The sequence below is a fragment of the Phocoena phocoena genome, chromosome 6, assembly GCF_963924675.1.
Source record: "Phocoena phocoena chromosome 6, mPhoPho1.1, whole genome shotgun sequence".
Classification (NCBI taxonomy): Eukaryota; Metazoa; Chordata; class Mammalia; order Artiodactyla; family Phocoenidae; genus Phocoena; species Phocoena phocoena.
In genome coordinates this window covers 26,976,586-27,000,426 of record NC_089224.1, presented here as the reverse complement: position 1 = coordinate 27,000,426, position 23,841 = coordinate 26,976,586, and the positions used below count along the sequence as shown (strand labels likewise).

At 39.8% G+C, this 23,841-nt stretch overlaps 1 protein-coding gene across 4 annotated transcripts in view; it reads right to left on the bottom strand.

The window, feature by feature from the left end:
• Positions 1 to 23,841, bottom strand: part of PTPDC1 (protein tyrosine phosphatase domain containing 1) — a 48,505-nt gene that overhangs the window by 6,730 nt on the left and 17,934 nt on the right. Inside the window, exons 1-6 of one of the 4 annotated variants that reach the window (XM_065878994.1) lie at positions 9,654 to 9,937; positions 8,991 to 9,162; positions 6,819 to 6,899; positions 6,465 to 6,583; positions 5,391 to 5,528; positions 2,194 to 3,452 (exon numbers count right to left, since the gene is read on the bottom strand). In XM_065878994.1, the coding sequence (XP_065735066.1) occupies positions 2,194 to 3,452; positions 5,391 to 5,528; positions 6,465 to 6,583; positions 6,819 to 6,899; positions 8,991 to 9,162; positions 9,654 to 9,927 (2,043 nt within the window). In that variant the 5' untranslated portion in view covers positions 9,928 to 9,937. Of the gene's footprint in view, positions 1 to 2,193; positions 3,453 to 5,390; positions 5,529 to 6,464; positions 6,584 to 6,818; positions 6,900 to 8,990; positions 9,165 to 9,649; positions 9,938 to 23,841 lie in introns of those variants that run through there. The other 3 variants (XM_065878995.1, XM_065878996.1, XM_065878997.1) reach the window with 3 other exon arrangements.

Below are 23,841 nucleotides of genomic sequence, written 5' to 3'. Positions count from 1 at the left end.
TGTTTGCAATAGTAATAAGCAGAATAACTGCCACCATCCATTCATTCACCCATCCAATATTCATAGAATACTTAGACTATGACAAGAACGATGATAAAAGACTTATCTCTGATTCTTACAGCAACCCAGCAAGGAGGTCTCCTTTACAGATAAATGTACTGGGGGGCTCAGGAAAGATGAAGTAACTTGCCCAGGAGCCCAAAGTGTGAGAGCGCATTCCCAACCCAGATCTGCTCTATCCCAGTCTGTGATGTTTTTCTCATGCTACCAGGGTCCTCCAGCACTGGGTTTCTCTTTATTATGTCATAAATAAGCCAAAACTTTTAGTTGTGGATAGTCCTTCATATCCCATAGATCATGTACATAGCAGAGTAGCTTTTACTCAATTTTTATGTTGGGCAGAAACAACATGACTCAAAGACCCTCTTAGTAGAACAACCATTACATCATTGTTGTTTTCTGAAATCTTCCTGCATTGTTAGGAAAAACATCAGGGATGATGGAAAGTATTAAACACGTGAACTGTATCCTGGCCCTGCTGCCTTTGGACCACATCTCCTCAAGCACATCCCTTGACCTCTGTGACCCTTAGTTTCCTGACCTGTGATACTTAATTCATAAGGACTGAAAGATTAACAAAGAATCTGTAAAAAATATCATCTGTCTCACAGGACTTCTGTGAAAATCACATGAAATAATAGATGTGAAAGGACCTAATAAGGGCACAGGCTGCATTATGCTATTCAAATCATGTTCATTTTACTTTTTCCAGAATTCAACTGATTTGTTTTATTACTGAAAGACCCACAATAAAATCTAGAAAGGAAAAAAAAGGTAAACCTATCCAAATGGTAGGGTAGTATCTACCTCTAGGAAATGCTTTCGTTTATATTATGTGTTCAAACAGTCTGGCCCATGTGGGGCTGACCCACGACGGGGTGGTGAGCTCTCAAGCCTGAACCCGGAGGTCCTGCCACTAGCTACCGTGGCTCACAGCGACGCAGAGGAGACCTGCCCACTGAGTGGAAGGCTTGTTCAGTTTGGAGTAGGAAATAAAGAAAATACTTCATGTTGGAAGAAAGCAATACATTTAACTGTTCATTAAACAAAACACTACAATTCTGATGGAGAAATCGTGTGTGGAAGTGCTCTCCTCCTGTCACACAGTTGCAAGTGAGGGCGAGGCTCCACGCCTACTCTTCCCGCCCCTGCATCTGGAAGGTCTGGCCTCCTGAAAAGTGTACACAGCTTGTTTGATTAACGGTAGGATATAGAAAAGTAGCTACACAAATAATTCATGGTAGGTTATGGGCTAACAAGCCAAAATTTCACTGAGCCAGGCCTCCCCAGGTCAGCCCCATATTTGGGCAGTTTACTTGTTTCTGATAACTAGGTCTATAAGGCCTGCCGTTTCCCTAGACCAGCTGCTTATTTTGGGCAGAGAGCAAGGCTAATTTAAGACTGTCTTCCTAGTGAAGGTACAACACAAAAAGGCGTTAAAATTTAAAATTTCACATTCTAATTTAAGTAAAGGCTAAGAAATAGACCCCAAGAACCCAATCTCAGATAAAACCAGTGGCACAAAGGTATGCTGTGGCCATTCCCATTTGCCTTCTGGAATCCAACACCTGACTTATTGGGGTGGACTGGGAAGTCTGCAGGAGGGAATGCTGAGCAGACAGCATCCATCACTCGTCCTTCTGGCTTTACTTGATAGTTGGGTTAATGAGCTTTGGAAAAGAATTGTCTCTATTTCATTTATATTATCTCTGTCACTGGTTCTCAGAGAGTGGTTCCCTGCTAGGTCTCAGGTTAGAGATACTTCGGGTCAGTTCCTACAGCTGTCTGCTGTGGTCTGTTCATCTGTCCATCAGTCCTGCAAGCCCAGTGAGAAAGAAGGAAACTATCGACATCAATCAATATCATTGCCTTGCTCAGTCAAGCACCCTGCTGAGTGCTAAGCACTAAGGGCTTTCCTTCACAGAGATTGAAATGAACCTACAAAACAGCCCTGTGTCTGCTGTTTCTATGACAGCAAGCTGGTATTATAGCTGAGTAACTTGAAGTTCAAAAGTTACGTATTATACAAACATGTCTTCAAATTCCTGTAACAAATGAATTTGGGAAAATGCATTGTTTTTGCTCTTACACAAATATTTCCCACTCATATATAATTAAATGAAATACAAGTACCTGCCACATTTCTACCTTCTTTTTCACTTCCTCCTTTTCTGCAATCTCATTTAAATTTGCCAGGGCTTTGGCTGCCAGTATTCTCCTTGCTTCAACACTCAAGTCAGAATGTAAAGCCGTGTATGGAGCAACTTCAGACAGGTATTTGCTATCCCGGGTTTCAGGTCCAACCAAGAACTGTGCTTTGGGACTGGACGCACAGTCCACGGGGTGGTGGCAAGTCTCACTGTCCTCCGTAACGGAGCTTGGGCTACAACCACCACGAGTTTCACACTCACAGTGGGACACTTGCTGGTGAGAACAGTTTAGTTCCTTAGGGATATTTGCAAAATTTGGTGTAACTGGTCCCCCAGGGTTGTATGAACCTGAAATACCGGAAGAGAAGGTTCTACTTCGCTGTACTTCCTTTGGAATGTTCGTCCTATGGAAAATTGATGACCTGTCATCTTTGAGTCCTTCCAGGCCTCCCAATTTAGCGTGATTCCAGAAAGAAAATGTACTGCGGACCAGCGTTTCCTTATTTAAATCTAGCTGTGGAGACTGTGGGGAGTAACAATGGCTTACGTGCTTCTGCTGCCTGGCGTTATGGCAAAGCAAGGCCTGGGCAGGCACTGTCCACGGAGTCCTCCCTTGCTCCAGAAGTGACTCAGCTCTCTTTAAGTCCGAGTCACTGTAGCTGAGCTGCCTTTTCAGACGAGTCAGGGGCTGAAGGCACTCAACATTCCGCCTCTTCCAAAGAGGGTCAAACTCTTGCTCACTGGAAAGAATCACATCCTGATTCTCAAAATCTGCCACCACTGCACTGGGGGTGAAAGAGTCCGATGCATCACTGTCATGTCTCAGTAACTCTTTATCCAGCTGCATTGTGACCATCTCAGAAACAGTCTTTTCAATTTCAGCAGAGAGGCTAGGTACTTCTGCCACTTCTTCCATCACTACTGGCCTGTTCTCAGCTAAGTCCAGCAACAATTTGCACACGAGATGGATAATTTTGGGTACATGTTTCAGAAGTCGTGCCTCATAGCCATGAAGCAGATGCCGCTGACGAATGAGATACTGTGCTAAGGTGACAGCATGTGCCTTGGGGTCACAGCAAGAGAATATATTGCGAAGAGGAATCAGAAACTGAGTAAATTCCCTTACACATAGTAGCTGTCCTCGGGTTTGTATGGAATTAGGTCGCTTTGCCCGAACAAATATAATTGCTTGGTCAGCAGTCATTCTTGTTGCAAAAACTAAGTAACATGCTATTAAAACACCTGAACAGTGAAGAAGAGAATATTGATATGAGAAAAGCTTATATTTTTATTTATACTCTTAGGTGATTTAAAATTTGAATATCTGTTAGGAAACCATATAAATAAAGAAACATTTTAAGTACAATGATAACTTTTTGTACAGGTGTTCATCTATTTACTAAGTCTATGTGGCAACCCTCCCCTTGACTGAGAACACTTGGTCACCTCTGTACTCCAGGGCAAGCACCAAGAACTGTCACAGTGAAGTTGAGTAGGTGTGGAGTGAGGGGGGATGACTGAGTGTGGAGGGTGATGACTGAATAAACTGATGACCTGGCCCATTTACCGTCATTAATGCCCAGCTCCAACATGGAAGAAAGCCAATCCTGCTTTCCACACTGAACAGCTCTTAAAAATTTCTATCCAATCAGTCTGTACACTCTACTTGGAACTTCCCACCCCTGCCATCTTTGACATCAACTGGTGGCACATTCCAGACTGGCATTTTTCCTACTTGGGTATTTTTATCTTTGGCAATTATTCACATTCACAATCTATTTTTTTCTCCTGATGATTCTTATTTAAGACTAAACTAATGCCTAAACTAATATGTATTTTCCTCTAGACCATAACTATTTTTCTACAAGCACTTAATATTAAGGAAAATAGCTTTAACAGTATAAACATTATGTATTCTTGTTAATTAATACTAAATTAAAATGAATAATAAAAAGGCAATAATCAATTAACTCAAATATAAAAGTTAATTAACATCAAGTAAAAGGCAATTCAAAAGACATCTGTAAATCACCAAGTTTGTGAATCTCGTTACACATGAAAATCAGAGTCTCTGAAAAATGCATGTTTTCCTAGTACACGGCAAGGTCCAACCTATCTTTCTCACTAGGACATGGCAGTTCTTTAGGGTAAGTATGAAATATCTGCAGAGCTATCATGTGGAATCCCTACAACAGTGAGATTTTGGCTCAACCATGAGAGCTGACAGTCTGGGACAGAACTGAGTCTCTACCCTAAAGATGCTCCCCAGAAGGTGGAAGACCCAGTGGTAGGTATATGGGTACACTGTGGACAGAGTTGAGCTCAGGTGTCTGGCTAGATTACATGACAATGAAGATTCCAACCCTTTTTTTTTTTTTTTTTTTGCGGTACGCGGGCCTCTCACTGCTGTGGCCTCTCTCCCGTTGCGGAGCACAGGCTCTGGACGCGCAGGCTCAGAGGCCATGGCTCACGGGCCCAGCCGCTCCGCGGCATGTGGGATCTTCCCAGACCGGGGCACGAACCCGTGTCCCCTGCATCGGCAGGCAGACTCTCAACCACTGCGCCACCAGGGAAGCCCAATTCCAACCCTTTTTGTGCCCCAATATCAGTATTGCACTGATATTCTGCAGCATTTTTAAGTAAAATCATTGATTTTTATATAGAATTCTAGGTACAGGTAAGACTCTCCTTTATAAACAAAATTTTTACAGCCATGGATTTTAAATCATGGCCCTGCCACTTACTTGATGTAGCAAATTAACCTCCTTCAAAACTTACATTGTTGCTAAAGACTTAAAAAGATAGGTGAAACAATGCTTGCTATTTTCATTATTATTTTGGTTAAGGAAAATTACATTTTCAAAAGACACTGCATATTAAAAACAAAATGTTGATTTTTTTCCTTTAAAAAAGAAAATCAGAAAGATCATTTAGCTAGCTTTGGAAATCCACCTATTTATTACTCAATATGATGAGGTTTTAGCACTAAATCATTCAAAAATACTCTTATGAATATATGGTCACTGAAGCTATCTAAGATATTTCAAGTATCTTTTACTGACTTGTTCCATTTGACTTAAAACTTTGATAGCAATCTGAAAACTATCCTCTAGAATTAGGAAATATTCCTTATATGTTTAAACATGTAGAAGGACAATAAAACCACCTCCTAGAATTTACCTGTTCGACCAAGCCCTGCATGACAATGGATAGCTACTTTTCCTTCTTGTAAGGCAAATGTCATCACCTTCACCATATCTAAGATAGTGGTAAGGGATGCTACACCATAATCCTTCCATCCAAAATTGTAGAAGTAAACTGGACAATGAGAAAGAGAACAAGAAGAAAATCAACATACAGGAAAAATACTTGTAAAGACATTTGAAAAAAGTGAGTGAATTCATGAAAAGTATAAAGCTGTAAGGCATACAGGTCTCACTGGATGAGTAGACCTAAAATAATAGGCTTTTTACATTTCCAGTAAATTTACTGTTAACATTTCTTAAAAAGAACATTCTATATTACTTAACACATTTCCTGCTGAAACTCAGTCAGAAAGAATTAAGGAAAAGCAGGATTGCAAATTAAAGTCAGTGATCTGTGCCAAAATTACTCAACCATGGAGGGAAAGCATGCAACCTTGTTTAGCATGGAAACATGTCTAACTGACTGATAAATGGCATAAGGTAGTACATATAGATTTTCTAACTAGTGGGATAAAAAAGCTAACATAAACTTCTTAAAAACAAGTTGTAGATTGTCACATACAGAATCCCTGCATCCTACCCAGGGGCAGAGCTATGCAGTAGGTAAAAGCATGAATGAGTCCTGGGTTCCAATCCCGCTGCCATGTTTAAGCTGTGTGATCTTGGGCAAGTCAGAACTTCCTCAGCCTGTGTGACCTCATGTGTGAAGCAGAACAACTATATTATGTGACTGCTTTAAGCATTAAATGAGATGACAGGTCTGGATACTGTTTATATTAATTATACAGGCATTATTTCTACAGGGTCTCCTCTCAAGTCGCCTCTCACCGGGAAAAAGAAATCTTATACTTTCAACAGCAATACCACAGAAGCATGATAGCATTATTTAAAGTCAAAGTTAGCTCATCTTCACTTTTTAGAAGCCCTACTACACTACTATGCAGTAACTGTTTATTTCCATCACCTTTTTAACCTAAGAGCTGAATAGACAAAAAGTCTCTGAGTTCTGTCCTTGGTAACTCATGGAGAAGAGGATGGAAGGACTTACTGCCAGCCTCCATGAAAGCTTCAGGAAGGTATGTGAAGCCACTTTCTTGTTCCAGAGGGTTCCCACAGCTGGCATGCTCACCAGGACGCTGCAGGTTGATGATACTTTTTATGCCATGGCTTAAAGGAAAAAGAAAAAAAAAATTAGTCATATTGGGAGGTAGTGTTAAAAAAATTAACCATCTTTGGCATTAATAAACATTATTAACTACTTTCAAAACCCTAATTGTCTTATTTGAAATAAGTTCTTCACACTCCTGTTGGTAAAATGAAAGCACTTTTCCATTTGAAGTCAAAAGCAATAGAAGAGAAACACAAGCTGGCTTGTTAAAGTGTGTAAACACGCAACGTTTACCTTCGGAACTGCTCGATGATGCAGTACTTCTCGAGGAGTTCAGTGGACGGGCGTGCCATGGCCAGGATATTATCAGTGACCCTACAGATGGGAGGAGGGACTGGTGATATGCACAAAACTGAGAAAGCAAGATTTCAAGCCCTTACTTTTTCTATGATTTCAACAATGCTATAAGGTAAGAATCTCCTTATACAAATCCGGCTTCAATTCTGTATTATGATTAGGGCTCTAAGAAACCCTAGTTTCTTAAATCCCTGGAAAAAATTCCAGGACATTAAGTATTTATGGACTCCAGCAAAGTACTTTCAAGGACTTTCATGAGATTATAGTGGACATGACGGAATGATGGAGAAACCTCAGCTGGCAGCAAAGGACATCCTGGATTAGTTATCCAAAGATTACTGACTAAATGAGGAGGGCCAGCTGGGAGGCAGTTTTAGTTACATAGCTATCTGTACCTCAGTTACCTAATGTATTGAGTGGGGATAATGCCTGCCTCACAGGTTGGTGTGAGAATTCAATATGATGTGAATGTAAAGACTTTAGCACAAATCCTATCATGTGGTTATGAATAAATGCTGAGTTATTGTAATTTTGCAAAAAATATGGCTTTGGAGTCAGTCGCACCTGGTTTCAAATGTTGGCTTTTCTACTTTCTAGCTGTGTAGCAAATTACTTAGTCTCTCTGGACTTCAATTCCTTCACCAAGAAAATGACATTAATGATGCCTACTTAAAGAGTTTTATGAAGATAATAATTTGAGAGTGTTCAGCACCGTGCCTGGCTTTTAACCAAATGGATGTTTACTGAGTGTACAAATGGATAGAGACCCAGTAAATGGCTATCACTCTCACTAGGGCTCTGGCTTCACTCTGTTCTGATTGCATTTCTCACCAGTGGCCTGGTGAAAGATACATAAGGTAGACTATTGCAAGTTGTGGGTCATAAGAACCTGAGAGGAGTAACAGAGACATTAGATGAACAGGTCAGGATTCAGAAAGATACTATCCCTCATGCCTGGGGCAATGTCTAAAACTGTTTAACAGGGACCCCCAAAGGTTTGGGACCCCCCCAAATTTAATAGCACTTAGTGTAGGATTGAGAGAGATGTAACATGAAAGCAGCAGAGGCGAAAAAAGTTCAGATAGTTTAGTCAACAATAAACCAAAAATATGAATGTGACCTTAAGCTGCATTATTAGAAATTTACTTGTCTGACGACACCTCAGGAATAGTGTTTGCTTTTTCACAACATTCTTCAAGAAAGATAGTGATAAACTAGAACATGATCTGTGGAGAACAACAGTGACAGTGGACCCCAGACTATAGTACTACACATGTATCCAGAAAATCCAATATGAAAAAGTACAGGGTTGCAAGTTAGTAAGCTGGCTGACAAATATCTAATTTGTAAATGAATTCTTGCTCTATAAAATGATTCACAAGCAGAGTTCTTTGAATAGTGAATTCCTCTTAGTGCATTCCAAATGTGATTTGGTTTTGAATATCAGAATTTTTTAGAGATATCACTACATCAAAAAAGGTATACTCGACAGTTTACTATTAATAGTAAAAGCAGTATGATTCAATAATGAATGAATTACACTTACATACCATAAACAAAGTAAGCATCTTATATCGTCTACTGAACTGACAACTTGTACCACCTTCTACTGAGGCAGACTGGAAGTGTATGTATTTGTATGAAAATGTATCCTTTTATACAGAATACAGGAACAAAATAAAAACGAGGCTAAAGCTTACCTGTATGAAACCGAAAAACTACCTATGTACCTCATAATTTCTCAAATTTATAGTTGAACATTTAAATTATTCTTAGCAATTTCTGAAATTTAAGAGCTATCTAGTTACCATTTCTTTAAGATACTTTACATACAGCATTCCATTCAATTAAAAAAAAACCTATAGGGTTGGTTTCATTATTTCCATTTTACAGATCAGGAAACTGTGGCTCCGACTGCCTGTGTGAGTAGACCAAGATCACACAGCTTGTCAAGTGGCAAAGCCAGGGATGGAGGTGAGGTCCTCTGATTTCAGAACCCCACATTCCTTCTTCTACAGCCCACTGCCTCCTGGTCATCTCCTACATGCCCATTCCATTTTCCCACTTAGCAGTAGGTGGGAGCTACCAAAGACAGACAGAATCACTTACCAGGACGAGTAGACCCCCTTAATAGCTTGCTCCTGTTCACTCCAGCGGGCTGCATTTTCATACTTGCAAGCTTTGCCACCACATGCCATGGAACAGGCCATATGTCCAGGAATGACATGCCGTAAACGCTCTCCAACTTTTGTATACTTTGGTGTTGGACGTCCTGAAGTTCCTAGAACATTCAAAGGGACGATTCAAAATCCTACTCTCCGAACAGAATAGTAACATGGGAAACAGCTTCCATTTTCTCTCAGGATTGTAGATGACAAGCTGGTGCTAAATCCCCTTCACTTTGTCAGGAATAAAACTGTTTCCCTTTCGTGTAAGTACACTACTATCCTTTACTACAGAAAAGGCTTTTGCACACAATAATCTCCACATGTCATATTGGTAATGAAAAGGAAGAAACTGTAAAAGCAGATCTTCTACAAGGGAATGAGTTTTGTGCAAAAACTACATTTTTAATGAAAAAACATAAAACATTCAATCATTTTTATCTCCTATTACATGTCTACTGAATCTCTTAGCATAACAGACAATAAAAAGTATAATGCAGGATTAATTGTCAAAAATTTAAAAAGTATCAACACAGTATAACCTCTTCACAGTTCTTATATTTAAACTCAAAGCTGTGGCAATCTTTAAGAAGAAAAGGAGCTTTACTTTTTCTCTCGGGGCAAGTTGGGTTTCTCTCAGCACAGCTGACGGAGGACATGGCCACCATCACCTGGAGAGAGGATGACGAGAGCATCTTGGCAGTGGAGCTGCGCCGCCCCTGCTGCAGTCGCACGATGGGGTCGGAGGCAGAGTGTCGTCGGCCCTGGAAAAAGGAGCTGAGGAATGGCACAGCAGAAAGCCTCCGGGGTGGATCCTGCATAGCTCTGGGCTTCCAGGAGGGAAGAGCTGGAGGCAAGATGTCAGCGCCAGCCTGCTCCATGATGAAGTTACACTGAAACATGAGCATCACTCTGCGTGATCTAACCACCATTCAGGATAGGCTGACTTGTTTCCATAGTGACAAACAAAGAAACTACTGATTCCCACTCAGATCTGTACAAGCAAAATCCCATATGAATGGATTGTTTTGAACAGACTGTTCAAATATAAGGAAGAATAACATGTATTTTAAATAGATTATACTTAAAATGTGACTTTTCTATTGTTTCTCAAACATTTTAAAAGATCTGACTGCTCAAAGAATTACATCTAAAATACTGTAATGAATTTAGAAAAATGTCTTTTTGATGTAAACATACACATATTAAAATATTTAAATTTTGTTATTCCTTTCATATCTATTCTTTGAACAGTTTGAAAAATATTCTCTTTCCACTGCTCTCTGGAACAGGGCAGATTAAAAAGTTAATTGTAACAAAGTGAGAGAGTGGCATGCATATATACACTACCAAATGTAAAACAGATAGCTAGTGGGATGCAGCACAGGGAGATCAGCTTGGTGCTTTGTGACCACCTAGAGGGGTGGGATAAGGAGGGTGGGAGGGAGACGCAAGAGGGAGGGGATGTGGGGTATATGTATATGTATATGTATAGCTGATTCACCTTGTTAAACAGCAGAAACTAACACAACGTTGTAAAGCAATTATACTCCAATAAAGATGTTAAAAAAAAAGTTAATTGTAATAAAGTGGGATACACTAGATACCTCTAACACTATTAAAACACCATTTAATTTTTCAAAATAAAAAGAAAACCCTATTTTTTTAATAGAACTATTAAAGAAATGCTTGGATAGAACAAATAAAGACATCTGTAGGGCTGATATATTAATCAAAATACATTTATATTCATATTCTTATTTTCAGAATGTGAAAACCCAATTCTTGGTTATTGGATAGTAATAGTAGTCATAACTATAGCCCTCAAAGACACGATTCTGTGCCTTTTGTTGCTGACTATGGAGAAAAGAAAAGCTTCAGTAATGTCTTGGCAGAGGCATAGGAAGAAAATTCACTAAGTATCACATTTTTTAAAGGAACTGGATGAGGGGGAGGTTGCAACTTGATGATCAAGGATATAAAGAACACAGAAAGTATAACAACCACCAACTGTCTGCCTCCTCTCTTGTTAATGTCAAGCTGCACACCCTAACCCCACCCCCGTGTCTCTCTCCCTGTGTCTCTCCAAATGGTATTTCAGCCATGTGCAGGTGGAAACAGTCTACTGTCATAGATAGGGTTCTTCTTTGTTTTGTTCTGTTTTATTTTAACAATTAATAATGCTTTAAAGCATGCTCCTTTTAAAACACAGCCCCCATCTCCCCAACTGGATGTGCTTTGCCAAATAAGACAGAGTAGCTCAATTTGGTGCCCAAATTCCTACGAGTATAGCATCCTGCTCCTGTTATTTTGCATATAGCAATGGAAAAGAATTCCTTTTAACATACCTAATCCAGAAGGCACAGCTTCCACATAGTTTTACAGGAAAGGAAAGAGTAGAGGATGCAGTGTGGAAGGCAAGTTGGAACCTGATGGCAAGAGACCCTAAATGCTCAAACTAAGGGGTCTGAGTCTGCTATCTGGGGAACAGGGAGTCTGACTCAAGTTTCTTAGTGTTAACATTCCCTGCAAAGATAGGGCTGAGAGCCAAGGACTGGGGGCCTGCTGGGACTGTGACTGTGTGAACGGAACTAAGCATGGAAACAAGACAGTACAGGGGCAGACACTGCACTGGGTGCTGAGACTTCAAGCCTAAGTGAGCAGCAGCAAGATACTGAAGCAGGTAAATATGGAAGGCCATGAGAAGAAGGTGCGAGAGAAAATCTGGCAGGCAAGTTCCATCTGAGATGAAAGGCATGTGAGGCAGCAACTAGGAGGTCTCAACCAGTGAGTAGGAAATGCATGATCTGTGCAGCTCTAAGGACATCCACAGAGGAGAGTCCAAGTGACTCTGTTCTCAACAGTTCTGAAAATGAGAATGAATTTGATGAGGATAGGACTTGTCTGGACCAAGCTAAGGAACGAAAAGTTTATGTATTAAAATACAATGTCTTACAGATGTGTGAAACAAGACGTGTGAGTATATGTAACTAAACTGACCCACAAAATGAATAAAATAACTATTTTCAAAAAGAATACAAAAAGAGACCAATTTGGTACAAGTTCTAATATCTTTTATTCCATGAATTAGAAGATAATCCCTATAAAGTCATGGCATGATTGTTTTTCGGCAACATTCTGTGAACAAAAATGTGGTTATGTGGAGATGTGGATTTCTGAGGTCAAGGAGTTTGGCACAATAGCCTAAAAATCAATTTAAAAATTTAAATTGGGGTGAATTATAGATTTCTAATGATGAACTGTTCAGACTTTTAGAAATAACATTTTAATATTTATTTAAATTACCAATAGGGAAAAAAGCGAAGCCTTATCTTTAGATAGAAGGAGGAACAAGACTATTTTAATTTCTATTTCATGTATTATATAAGATGGAAGTATTTTAGAGTAAGAGTAATTCTATGAAGGGGCATACTTTCAACAGAAACTAAAAGGTAAAGAACTGAGTTATTTGTAGTGAGGTGGATGGACATAGAGTGTGTCATACAGAGTGAAGTAAGTCAGAAAGAGAAAAACAAGTACCGAATGCTAACACATATATATGGAATCTAAAAAAAAAAAAAAAATGTTAGATGAACCTAGGGCCAGGACATGAGGAAAGACGCAGACATAGAGAATGGACTTGAGGACACAGGGAGGGGGAAGGGTAAGCTAGGACAAAGTGAAAGAGTGAATGGACTTATAAATACTACCAAATGTAAAATAGATAGCTAGTGGGAAGCAGCCACATAGCATGGGGAGATCAGCTCAGTGCTTTGTGACCACCTAGAGGGGTGTGGGATAGGGAGGGTGGGAGGGAGACGCAAGAGGGGAGGAGATATGGGGATATATGATACGGTGCTTTGTGACCACCTAGAGGGGTGTGGGATAGGGAGGGTGGGAGGGAGATGCAAGAGGGGAGGAGATATGGGGATATATGATATGTATAGCTGATTCACTTTGTTATAAAGCAGAAACTAGCAGAAACTAACACAACATTGTAAAGCAATTATACTCCAATAAAGATGTTAGAAAAAAAAAAGGTAAAGAAACTTTTTTTCTGGCAACTACAGAGAAAGTCTATAGAACCTCGTTATTATAAGCTACATTCACCTCTCTGCTCTCCTTCCCTCCTTCCTCCATAGTTAGAACTTGAGGCCACAAGAAACAACACTACTGTTGTTTCTCCACTTACCTGCTAACAGGATCTATATTTTCCTTCTCCGACAAAGTGTTTTTCTAAATACATAAGAAAAAAAATATCAGTTTTCTATATTCTATGAATATAAAATCATAGGGGACCCTGCCTTATTACTATTTTTACCCTTTTTCTTCCAAATATGCTATCTCTAAAAAAAAAAAAAAAAATCAGGCTCCAAGAAAAAGTAGGAAAACAATACAAAAGATAATCCCCATGACCAATCCTATACTCCCCCCTAAGATGCTGTAATCATCAGTGCATAAAAGACCCCTCTCAAAGCATAAAGAATATGGGTGCTGCACCCTAAACACAACACCTTTGTGGCCAACGGCCTGTTTGTAGGTAGGCAATCAGACCTTCCCAAGTTCAGAAGAGTAGTTAAGGAACCAAATGAGATACTGGTCACTGCAAATGTGAAATTAAGCACAGTAAACAACAAAGAAACCTACCTAAAGTTACTTATGAGCCCTTGGTCTTTTCCTCTTTAATTTCTACATGTGGGTGGTTAGAGCACTAAAGAGCCTAAAGAGATGTGGAGACTCAGGAACTGGTAATTCCCTTTTATACTCAAGAAAGCACTAATAACTTCCTATTTAAACAAACTCATGCAACAATAGGCCCAAGAATGCAGTGGGAGATGGAGGTCCATCTGGGCTCAGTCCTAAGTCAATACAGGAGTCATTTCCAGGAACTGGAAATGGACTAGAATGCTGACTTTACAGCTTCTTGTTTTCCACTTTTTGTGACAGGAGGCTCACTTCTCACAAGGCAACTAACTATTCAACAGTTTGACAGCTCAAGATGTTTTCTAATGTTGAGTCAAAATCCATTTCTCTGTAAACATTGGTCCTGGTTCTTCCCTCTAAAAATTAAAGCATCTCCTTGACTTGCAAGGTTTTCAAATATCTGAAGACAGAACTTCTCTAAGTCTTCCCCTATTCAGGTCAAATCTTAATTTTTCAAACATTCCTAGTATAAGTCATTGTTTCCAGATCCTTCACTATAATTCCCCTTCTTCAGAGAGCCCTCCCTCTCCCCTTTACAGCTAAACTTCTAAAAAAGTTGACTTCATTTGCCATTTCCATTTGTCACCTTCTCGTCCTCAATCTATTCAACTCTGGTCTCTATCTTCAGCATCCACTGAAAATTGATCTTGCTAAGGTCTCTGATGCCTTTTTACAGTTTTTGTCTTATTTTGACTGCTTAGCACATTTAACACAGTTCAACAGTTCAGTTTTTTTTTTATTAACATCTTTATTGGAGTATAATTGCTTTACGATGGTGTGTTAGCTCCTGCTTTATAACAAAGTGAATCAGTTATACATATACATATATCCCCATGTCTCTTCCCTCTTGCGTCTCCCTCCCTCACACCCTGCCTATCCCACCCCTCTAGGTGGTCACAAAGCACTGAGCTGATCTCCCTGTGCTATGCGGCTGCTTTCCACTACCTATCTATTTTATGTTTGGTAGTGTATATATGTCCTTGCCACTCTCTCACTTTGTCACAGCTTACCCTCCCCCCTCCCCATATCCTCAAGTCCATTCTCTAGTATGTCTATGTCCATATTCCAGTCTTGCCCCTAGGTTCTTCATGACAATTTTTTTTTTTTTTAGATTCCATATATATGTGTTAGCATAAGGTATTTGTTTTTCTCTTACTTACTTCACTCTGTATGACACACTATGGGTCCATCCACCTCACTGTAAATACCTCAATTTCGTTTCTTTTTATGGCTGAGTAAAATTCCATTGTGTATATGTGCCACATCTTCTTTATCCATTCATCTGCTGATGGACACTTAGATTGCTTCCATGTTCTGGCTATTGTAAATAGAGCTGCAATAAACATTGTGTATATGTATTTGTTGAATTATGGTTTTCTCAGGGTATATGCCCAGTAGTGGGATTGCTGGGTCGTATGGTAGTTCTATTTATGGTTTTTTAAGGAACCTCCATACTGTTCTCCATAGTGGTTGTATCAATTTACACTCCCACCAACAGTGCAAGAGGGTTCCCTTTTCTCCACACCCTCTCCAGCATTTATTGTTTGTAGATTTTTTGATGATGGCCATTCTGACTGGTGTGAGATGATATCTCATTGTAGTTTTGATTTGCATTTCTCTAATTAATGATGTTGAGCATTCTTTCATGTGTTTGTTGGCAATCTGTATATCTTCTTTGGAGAAATGTCTATTTAGGTCATCTGCCCATTTTTGGATTGGGTTGTTTGTTTTTTGATATTGAGCTGCATGAGCTGCTTGTAAATTTTGGAGTTTAATCCTTTGTCAGTTGCTTCACTTGCAAATATTTTCTCCCATTCTAAGGGTTGTCTTTTCGTCTTCTTTATGGTTTCATTTGCTGTGCAAAAGCTTTTAAGTTTCATTAGGTCCCATTTGTTTATTTTTGTTTTTATTTCCATTTCTCTAGGAGGTGGATCAAAAGGGATCTTGCTGTGATTTATGACATGGAGTGTTCTGCCTATGTTTTCCTCTAAGAGTTTAATACTGTCTGGCCTTACATTTAGGTCTTTAATCCATTTTGAGTTTATTTTTGTGTATGGTACTAGGGAGTGTTCTAATTTCATTCTTTTACATGTAGGTGTCCAGTTTTCCCAGCACCACTTATTGAAGAGGCTGTCTTTTCTCCACTGTATATTCTTGCCTCCTTTATCAAAGATAAGGTGACCATATGTGCATGGGCTTATCTCTGGGCTTTCTATCCTGCTCCATTCATCTATATTTCTGTTTTTGTGCCAGTACCATACTGTCTTGATTACTGTAGCTTTGTAGTATAGTCTGAAGTCAGGGAGCCTGATTCCTCCAGCTCCGTTTTTCTTTCTCAAGACTGTTTTGGCTATTCAGGGTCTTTTGTGTTTCCATACACATTGTGAAATTTTTTGTTCTAGTTCTCTGAAAAATGCCAGTGGTAGTTTGATAGGGATTGCATTGAAACAGTAGATTGCTTTGGGTAGTACAGTCATTTGCACAATGTTGATTCTTTCAATCCAAGAACATGGTATATCTCTCCATCTATTTGTATCATCTTTAATTTCTTTCATCAGTGTTTTATAATTTTCTGCATACAGGTCTTTTGTCTCCTTGGGTAGGTTTATTACTAGATAATTTTTTCTTTTTGTTGCAATGGTAAATGGGAGTGTTTTCTTGATTTCACTTTCAGATTTTTCATCACTAGTGTATAGGAATGCCAGAGATTTCTGTGCATTAATTTTGTATCCGGCTACTTTACCAAATTCATTGATTAGCTATAGTAGCTTTCTGGTAGCATCTTTAGGATTCATTTTGTATAGTATCATGTCATCTGTAAACAGTGACGGCTTTACTTCTTCTTTTCCAATTTGGATTCCTTTTATTTCCTTTTCTTCTCTGATTGCTGTGGCTAAAACTTCCAAAACTATGTTGAATAAGAGTGGTGAGAGTGGGCAACCTTGTCTTGTTCCTGATCTTAGTGGAAATGGTTTCAGTTTTTCACCATTGAGGACGATGTTGGCTGTGGGTTTGTCATATATGGCCTTTATTATGTTGAGGTAAGTTCCCTCTATGCCTACTTTCTACAGGGTTTTTATCATAAATGGGTGTTGAATTTTGTCGAAAGCTTTCTCTGCATCTATTGAGATGATCATATGGTTTCTCTCCTTCAGTTTGTTAATATTGTGTATCACATTGATTGATTTGCGTATATTGAAGAATCCTTGCATTCCTGGGATTAAACCCCACTTGATCATGGTGGATGATCCTTTTAACGTGCTGTTGGATTCTGTTTGCTAGTATGTTGTTGAGGATTTTTGCATCTATGCTCATCAGTGATACTGGCCTGTAGTTTTCATTCTTTGTGACATCTTTGTCTGGTTTTGGTATCAAGGTGATGGTGGCCTCATAGAATGAGTTTGGCAGTGTTCCTCCCTCTGCTATATTTTGGATGCATTTGAGAAGGATAGGTGTTAGCTCTTCTCTAAATGTTTGACAGAATTCGCCTGTGAGCCATCTGGTTCTGGGCTTTTGTTTGGTGGAAGATTTTTAATCACAGTTTCAATTTCAGGGCTTGTGACTGGTCTGTTCATATTTTCTGTTTCTTCCTGGTTCAGTATTGGAAGGTTGTGCATTTCTAAGAATTTGTCCATTTCTTCCAGGTTGTCCATTTTATTGGCATAGAGTTGCTTGTAGTAATCTCTCATGATCCTTTGTATTTCTGCAGTGTCAGTTGTTACTTCTCCTTTTTCATTTCTGATTCTATTGACTTGAGTTTTCTCCTTTGTTTTCCTGATGAGTCTGGCTAATGGTTTATCAATTTTGTTTATCTTCTCAAAGAACCAGCTTTTAGTTTTATTGATCTTTGCTAACGTTTCCTTCATTTCCTTTTCATTTATTTCTGATCTGATATTTATGATTTCTTTTCTTCTGCTAACTTTGCAGATTTTTGTTCTTTCTCTAATTGCTTTAGGTGTAAGGTTAGGTTGTTTATTTGAGATGTTTCTTGTTTCTTGAGGTAGGCTTGTATTGCTATAAACTTCCCTCTTAGAACTGCTTTTGCTGCATCCCATAGGTTTTGGGTCATCGTGTTTTCATTGTGATTTGTTTCTAGGTATTTTTTGATTTCCTCTTTGATTTTTTCAGTGATCTCTTCGTTATTAAGTAGTGTATTGTTTAGCCTCCATGTGTTTGTATTTTTTACAGATCTTTTCCTGTAATTGATATCTAGTCTCACAGTGCTGTGGTCAGAAAAGATACTTCATATGATTTCAATTTTCTAAAATTTACCAAAGCTTGATTTGTGACCCAAGATATGGTCTATCCTGGAGAATGTTCCATAAGCACTTGAGAAGAAAGTGTATTCTGTTGTTCTTGATTATGTCCTATAAGTATCCATCTTGTTTAATGTATCATTTGAAGCTTGTGTTTCCTTATTTATATTTTCATTTTGGATGATCTGTCCACTGGTGAAAGTGGGGTGTTAAAGTCCCCTACTATGATGTTTCTGTCAATTTCCCCTTTTATGGCTGTTAGTATTTGCCTTATGTATTGAGGTGCTCCTATGTTGGGTGCATAAATATTTACAATTGCTATATCTTCCTTGTTGAATTGATCACTTGATCATTATGTAGTTTCCTTCTTTGTGCCTTTGTTTAGAACAAAGAATAGTCTTTGTTCTAAAGTGTATTTTGTCTGATATGAGAATTGCTACCCCAGCTCTCGTTTGATTTCCATTTGCATGGAATATCTTTTTCCATACCCTCACTTTCAGTCTGGATGTGTCCCTAGGTCTGAAGTGGGTCTCTTGTAGACAGCATATATACGGGTTTTGTTGTCGTATCCATTCAGACAGTCTATGTCTTTTAGTTAGAGCGTGTAATCCATTTACATTTAAGATAATTATCAATATGTATGTTTCTATTACCATTTTCTTAATTGTTTTGGGTTTGTTATTGTAGGTCTTTTCCTTCTCTTGTGTTTCCTGCCTAGAGAAATTCCTTTAGTATTTGTTATAAAGCTGGTTTGTGGTGCTGAATTCTCTTAGCTTTTGCTTGTCTGTAAAGGTTTTAATTTCTCCATCAAATCTGAATGAGATCCTTGCTGGGTAGAGGAATCTTGGTTGCAGGCTCTTCCCCTTCAACTCTTTAAATATGTCCTGCCACTCCCTTATGGCTTGCAGAGTTTCTGCTGAAAGATCAGCTGTTAACCTCATGGGGATGCCCTTGTATGTTATTTGTTGTTTTTTCCTTGCAGCTTTTAATATTTTTTCTTTGTATTTAATTTTGGATAGTTTGATTAGTATGTGTCTTGGAGTGTTTGTCTTTGGATTTATCCTGTATGGGACTGTCTGTGCTGCCTGGACTTGATTAACTATTTCCCTTTCCATATTAGGGAAGTTTCCAACCCAACTATAATCTCTTCAAATATTTTTTCAGTCTCTTTTTCTCTTCTTCTTCTAGAACCCCTATAGTTCGCATGTTGTTGCGTTTCATGTTGTCCCAGAGGTCTCTGAGACTGTCCTCAATTCTTTTCATTTTCTTTCTTTATTCTGCTCTGCAGTAGTTATTTCCACTGTTTTATCTTCCAGGTCAGTTGTCCATTCTTCTGCCTCAGTTATTCTGCTATTGATTCCTTCTAGAGAATTATTAATTTCATTTATTGTGTTGTTCATCATTGTTTGTTTGCTCTTTAGTTCTTCTAGGTCCTTGTTAAACGTTTCTTGTATTTTATCCATTCTATTTCCAAGATTTTGGATATCTTTACTATCATTAATCTGAATTCTTTTTCAGGTAGACTGCCTATTTCCTCTTCATTTGTTCGGTCTGGTGGGTTTTTACCTTGCTCATTCGTCTGTTGTGTGTTTCTCTGTGTTCTCATTTTGCTTAACTTACTGTGTTTGGGGTTTCCTTTTCGCAGGCTGCAAGTTTGTAGTTCCCGTTGTTTTTGGTGTCTGTCTCCATTGGCTAAGGTTGGTTCAGTGGGTTGTGTAGGCTTCCTAGTAGAGGGGACTAGTGCCTATGTTCTCTTGGATGAGGCTGGATATTTTCTTTCTGGTGGGCAGGTTCACACCTGGTGGTGTGTTTTGGGGTGTCTGTGGCCTTATGATTTTAGGCAGCCTCTCTGCTAATGGGTGTGGTTGTGTTCCTGTCTTGCTAATTGTTTGGCATAGGGTGTCCAGCACTGGAGCTTCCTGGTCATTGAGTGGAGCTGGGTCTTGGTGTTGAGTTGGAGATCTCTGGGAGATTTCCACCGTTTGATATTACGTGGAGCTGGGAGGTCTCCTGTGGAGCAATGTCCTGAATGTGGCTCTCCCACCTCTGAGGCACAGCCCTGACACCTGTCTGGAGCACCAAGAGCCTGTCGTCCACATGGCTCAGAATAAGAGGGATAAAAACAAGAGAAAGAAAGAAGAAGATAAAATAAAAATAAAATAAAATAAAGAAGTTATTAAAATAAAAACATATTAAAAAAATTTTTTAAGTAATAAATTAAAGCCAAAGAAGAGAGCAACGAAACCAAAACACAAATCCACCAATGATAACAAGCCCTAAAAACTGTACAAAAAAACAAAAATAAGGACAGACAGAACCCTACAACAAATGGTAAAAGCAAAGCTATACAGACAAAATCACATACAGAAGCATACACGTACACACTCACAAAAACAGGAAAAGGGGAAAAAATATATATATATATCGTTGCTCCCAAAGTCCACCTCCTCAATTTGGGATGATTCGTTGCCTATTCATGTATTCCACAGATACAGGGTACATCAAGTTGATCACGGAGATTTAATCCACTGCTTCTGAGGCTGCTGGGAGAGATTTCCCTTTCTCTTCTTTGTTCGCACAGCTCCTGGGGTTCAGCTTTGGACTAGGCCCCGCCTCTGCATGTAGGTTGCCTGAGGGCGTCTGTTCTTGCCCAGACAGGACAGGGTTAAAGGAGCAGCTGATTCGGGGGCTGTGGCTCACTCAGGCTTGGGGGAGGGAGGTGTACGGAGTTCGGGGCGAGCCTGCAGCAGCAGAGGTCAATGTGACGTTGCACCAGCGTGAGGCGCGCCGTGTGTTCTCCCGGGGAAGTTGTCCCTGCATCACGGGACCCTGGCAGTGGCGGGCTGCATAGGCTTCCAGGAGGGCAGGTGTGGACAGTGACCTGTGCTTGCACACAGGCTTCTTGGTGGCTGCAGCAGCAGCCTTAGCATCTCATGCCCATCTCTGGGGTCTGTGCTGATAGTCGCCTGCCTCTGGAGCTCCTTGAAGTGGTGCTCTTAATCCCCTCTCCTCACACACCAGGAAACAAAGAGGGAAGAAAAAGTTTCTTGCCTCTTCGGTAGCTCCAGACTTTTCCCGGACTCCCTCCCAGCTAGCTGTGGTGCACTACCCCCTTTAGGCTGTGTTCATGCAGCCAACCCCAGTCCTCTCTCTGGGATCTGACCTCCGAAGAATGAGCCTCAGCTCCCAGCCCCCAACTGTCTCGGCGGGTGAGCAGACAAGCCTCTCGGGCTGGTGAGTACTGGCTGGCACAGATCCTGTGTGTGGGATCTCTCCGCTTTGCCCTCCACATCCCTGTTGCTGCGCTGTCCTCCGTGGCTCTGATGCTTCCCTCCTCTGCCACCCGCAGTCTCCGCCCACGGAGGGGCTTTCTAGTATGTGGAAATCTTCCCTCCTTCACAGCTCCCTCCCACTGGTGTAGGTCCCGTCCCTATTCCTTTGTCTCTGTTTTTCCTTTTGCCCTACCCAGGTACGTGGGGAGTTTCTTGCCTTTTGGGAGGTCTGAGGTCTTTTGCCAGCATTCAGTAGGTGTTCTGTAGGGGTTGTTCCACGTGTAGATGTATTTCTGATGTATTTGTGGGAGGGAAGGTGATCTCCATGTCTTACTCTTCTGCCATCTTGAAGCTCCCTCCGCCAACAATTTAGTTTTAATTTTTAAAAAATTTTGGAGAGGATTTTATTTTTTTTGGAGCAATATCAAACTTACAGAAAAGTTATAAGCATAAGACCAAGACTACTGTTTCTTGAACCATTTGAGAATAATCTGCAGACATACTGCCCCATTACTCTAAATAACTTAGTATATATTTCCCATAAACAAAGACACTCTCTAAAATTCCCCAAAATCAGAAAATTGATTGATACATTATTAGTTGCCCACTATTCCACAGACCTCACTCAAGCTTCACTGATTATCTCAATGTTCCTTATGGTAAAATCATACTACACAATGTTCAGAATCACACACTGAATTTTAGTTGTCCCATCATTTATTTCACTTTAGAACAAGTTCCTCAGTCTTTCCTTGATATTGATGCCTTTGACTTTTGAAGAGTATAGGCCAGTTATTTTGTACAACATCTCTCAATTTGGGTGTGTCCGCTTCCTCATAATTAGATCCAATAAGTCCTGGTGTTTATTGGTAAAGAATAATATTTAGAAACCAAGTCCAGATGCTAGGCGTGCTCATTACTGTTAACAGTGTTGTTGCTAGCAGGCCCTCTCAGTGGACACAACTAAAGAATATGTGCACTATATACGTGCATACACACACATATCACACATTTAAATTAATATTTACATATGCATGCATATATGTTGAAAACTTATTCAAGTTCACCCTGACATTACCAGTTCCAATCCAAGAGCACAGGTTTCCTCCTAATATCCCCCTTTCCATAATTATAACTCCCTTCTCTGATGGTGAGAATCCTGCTATTATCCTTTACTTCTCTGACTAGTCCCCCTCTATGTGACCAATCTCCCCTCACTGCTGCTGGCCCCCCTTACCTAAGTGGATGCCTCCCTTCCTCCAACTGAACTCTAAGATCCTGAGCTAGGCTGCTGTTGCCACCCACATGTGTGGATGTCTCCTCACTCTGCTTGTGTTCTGATACACTACGAGGGGTCACTCTGCCATGAGGAGCTCTCCTAACCTCATTTGAGCTCTGACACCTATTCTAACACCCAGGAATCAGGTCAGCCTCCCACATGATATCATCCTGCTCAGGAATCATGACTGCCAGGCTGCCCCCCTATATGGATCCGCCTCACCCTGCTTGGCTTCCAGTGCTGCAGCCTTACTCACCCTCTGGTGTGGATGCCTACTTTTTATGGTCCCGCCCAGTGGCTTTTGGACTGTTCAATTCAGGAAGGGAAGGAAAAAGATGAGGAAGAGAAAGCTCCTTCCTTTTTTCCCTTGTTAATGGTGGCAAAATACATATAACATAAAATTTATTATTTTAACCAATTTTAAGTGTACAGTGCAGTAGCATTACATACATTCGGATTGTTGTGCAATCATCACCACCAACCGCCTCCAGAACTTTTTCATTTTCCCAAACTGAAACTGTATACCCCCTAAACATTAAGTCCCCATTTCTCTCTTGCCCTAGTTCCTCGCAGCCACCATTGCGCTTTCTGTCTCTAAGAACTTGACATTCTAGGTACCTCATGTAAGTGGAACCAAATAATTATTTTTGTCTTTTTGTGACTGGCTTATTTCACACAGCTTAATGTCTTCAAAGTTCATCCATATTGTAGCATGTGCAGAATTTCCTTCCATTCTAAGGCTGAATAATATCCCTTTGTATGTACATGCCATATTTTATCCATTAATCTATTCATGGACGTTCAGGTTGTTTCCAACTTTTGGTTAGTGTGAATGCTGCTGTAAATATGGGTGTACAAATATCTGCTCAAGTCCCTGATTTCAATTCTTTTGGTATATACCCAGAAGTGAAATTGCTGGATCATATGGTAATTCTATTTTTAATTTTTTGAGGAACTACCATACTGTTTTCAATAGTGGCTGTACCACTTACACTACCAGTAATACAGTAATATACTAGAGTTCCAATTTCTCAACATCCTTGACAACAATCATTTCTGTGCTTTTGATAATAACCATCCTAATGGATATGTAGTTGTATCTCACTGTGGTTTTGATTTGCATTTTCTAATAGTTAATAATGTTGAGCATCTTTTCACGGTTATTGGACATCTGTGTACCTTTTCATGAGAACAGTCTATTCAAGTCCTTTGCCTGTTTTTGAATAGGGTTGTTTGTTTGTGGTTGAGTTTTAGGAGTTCTGTATAATTCTGGATATTAGTCCC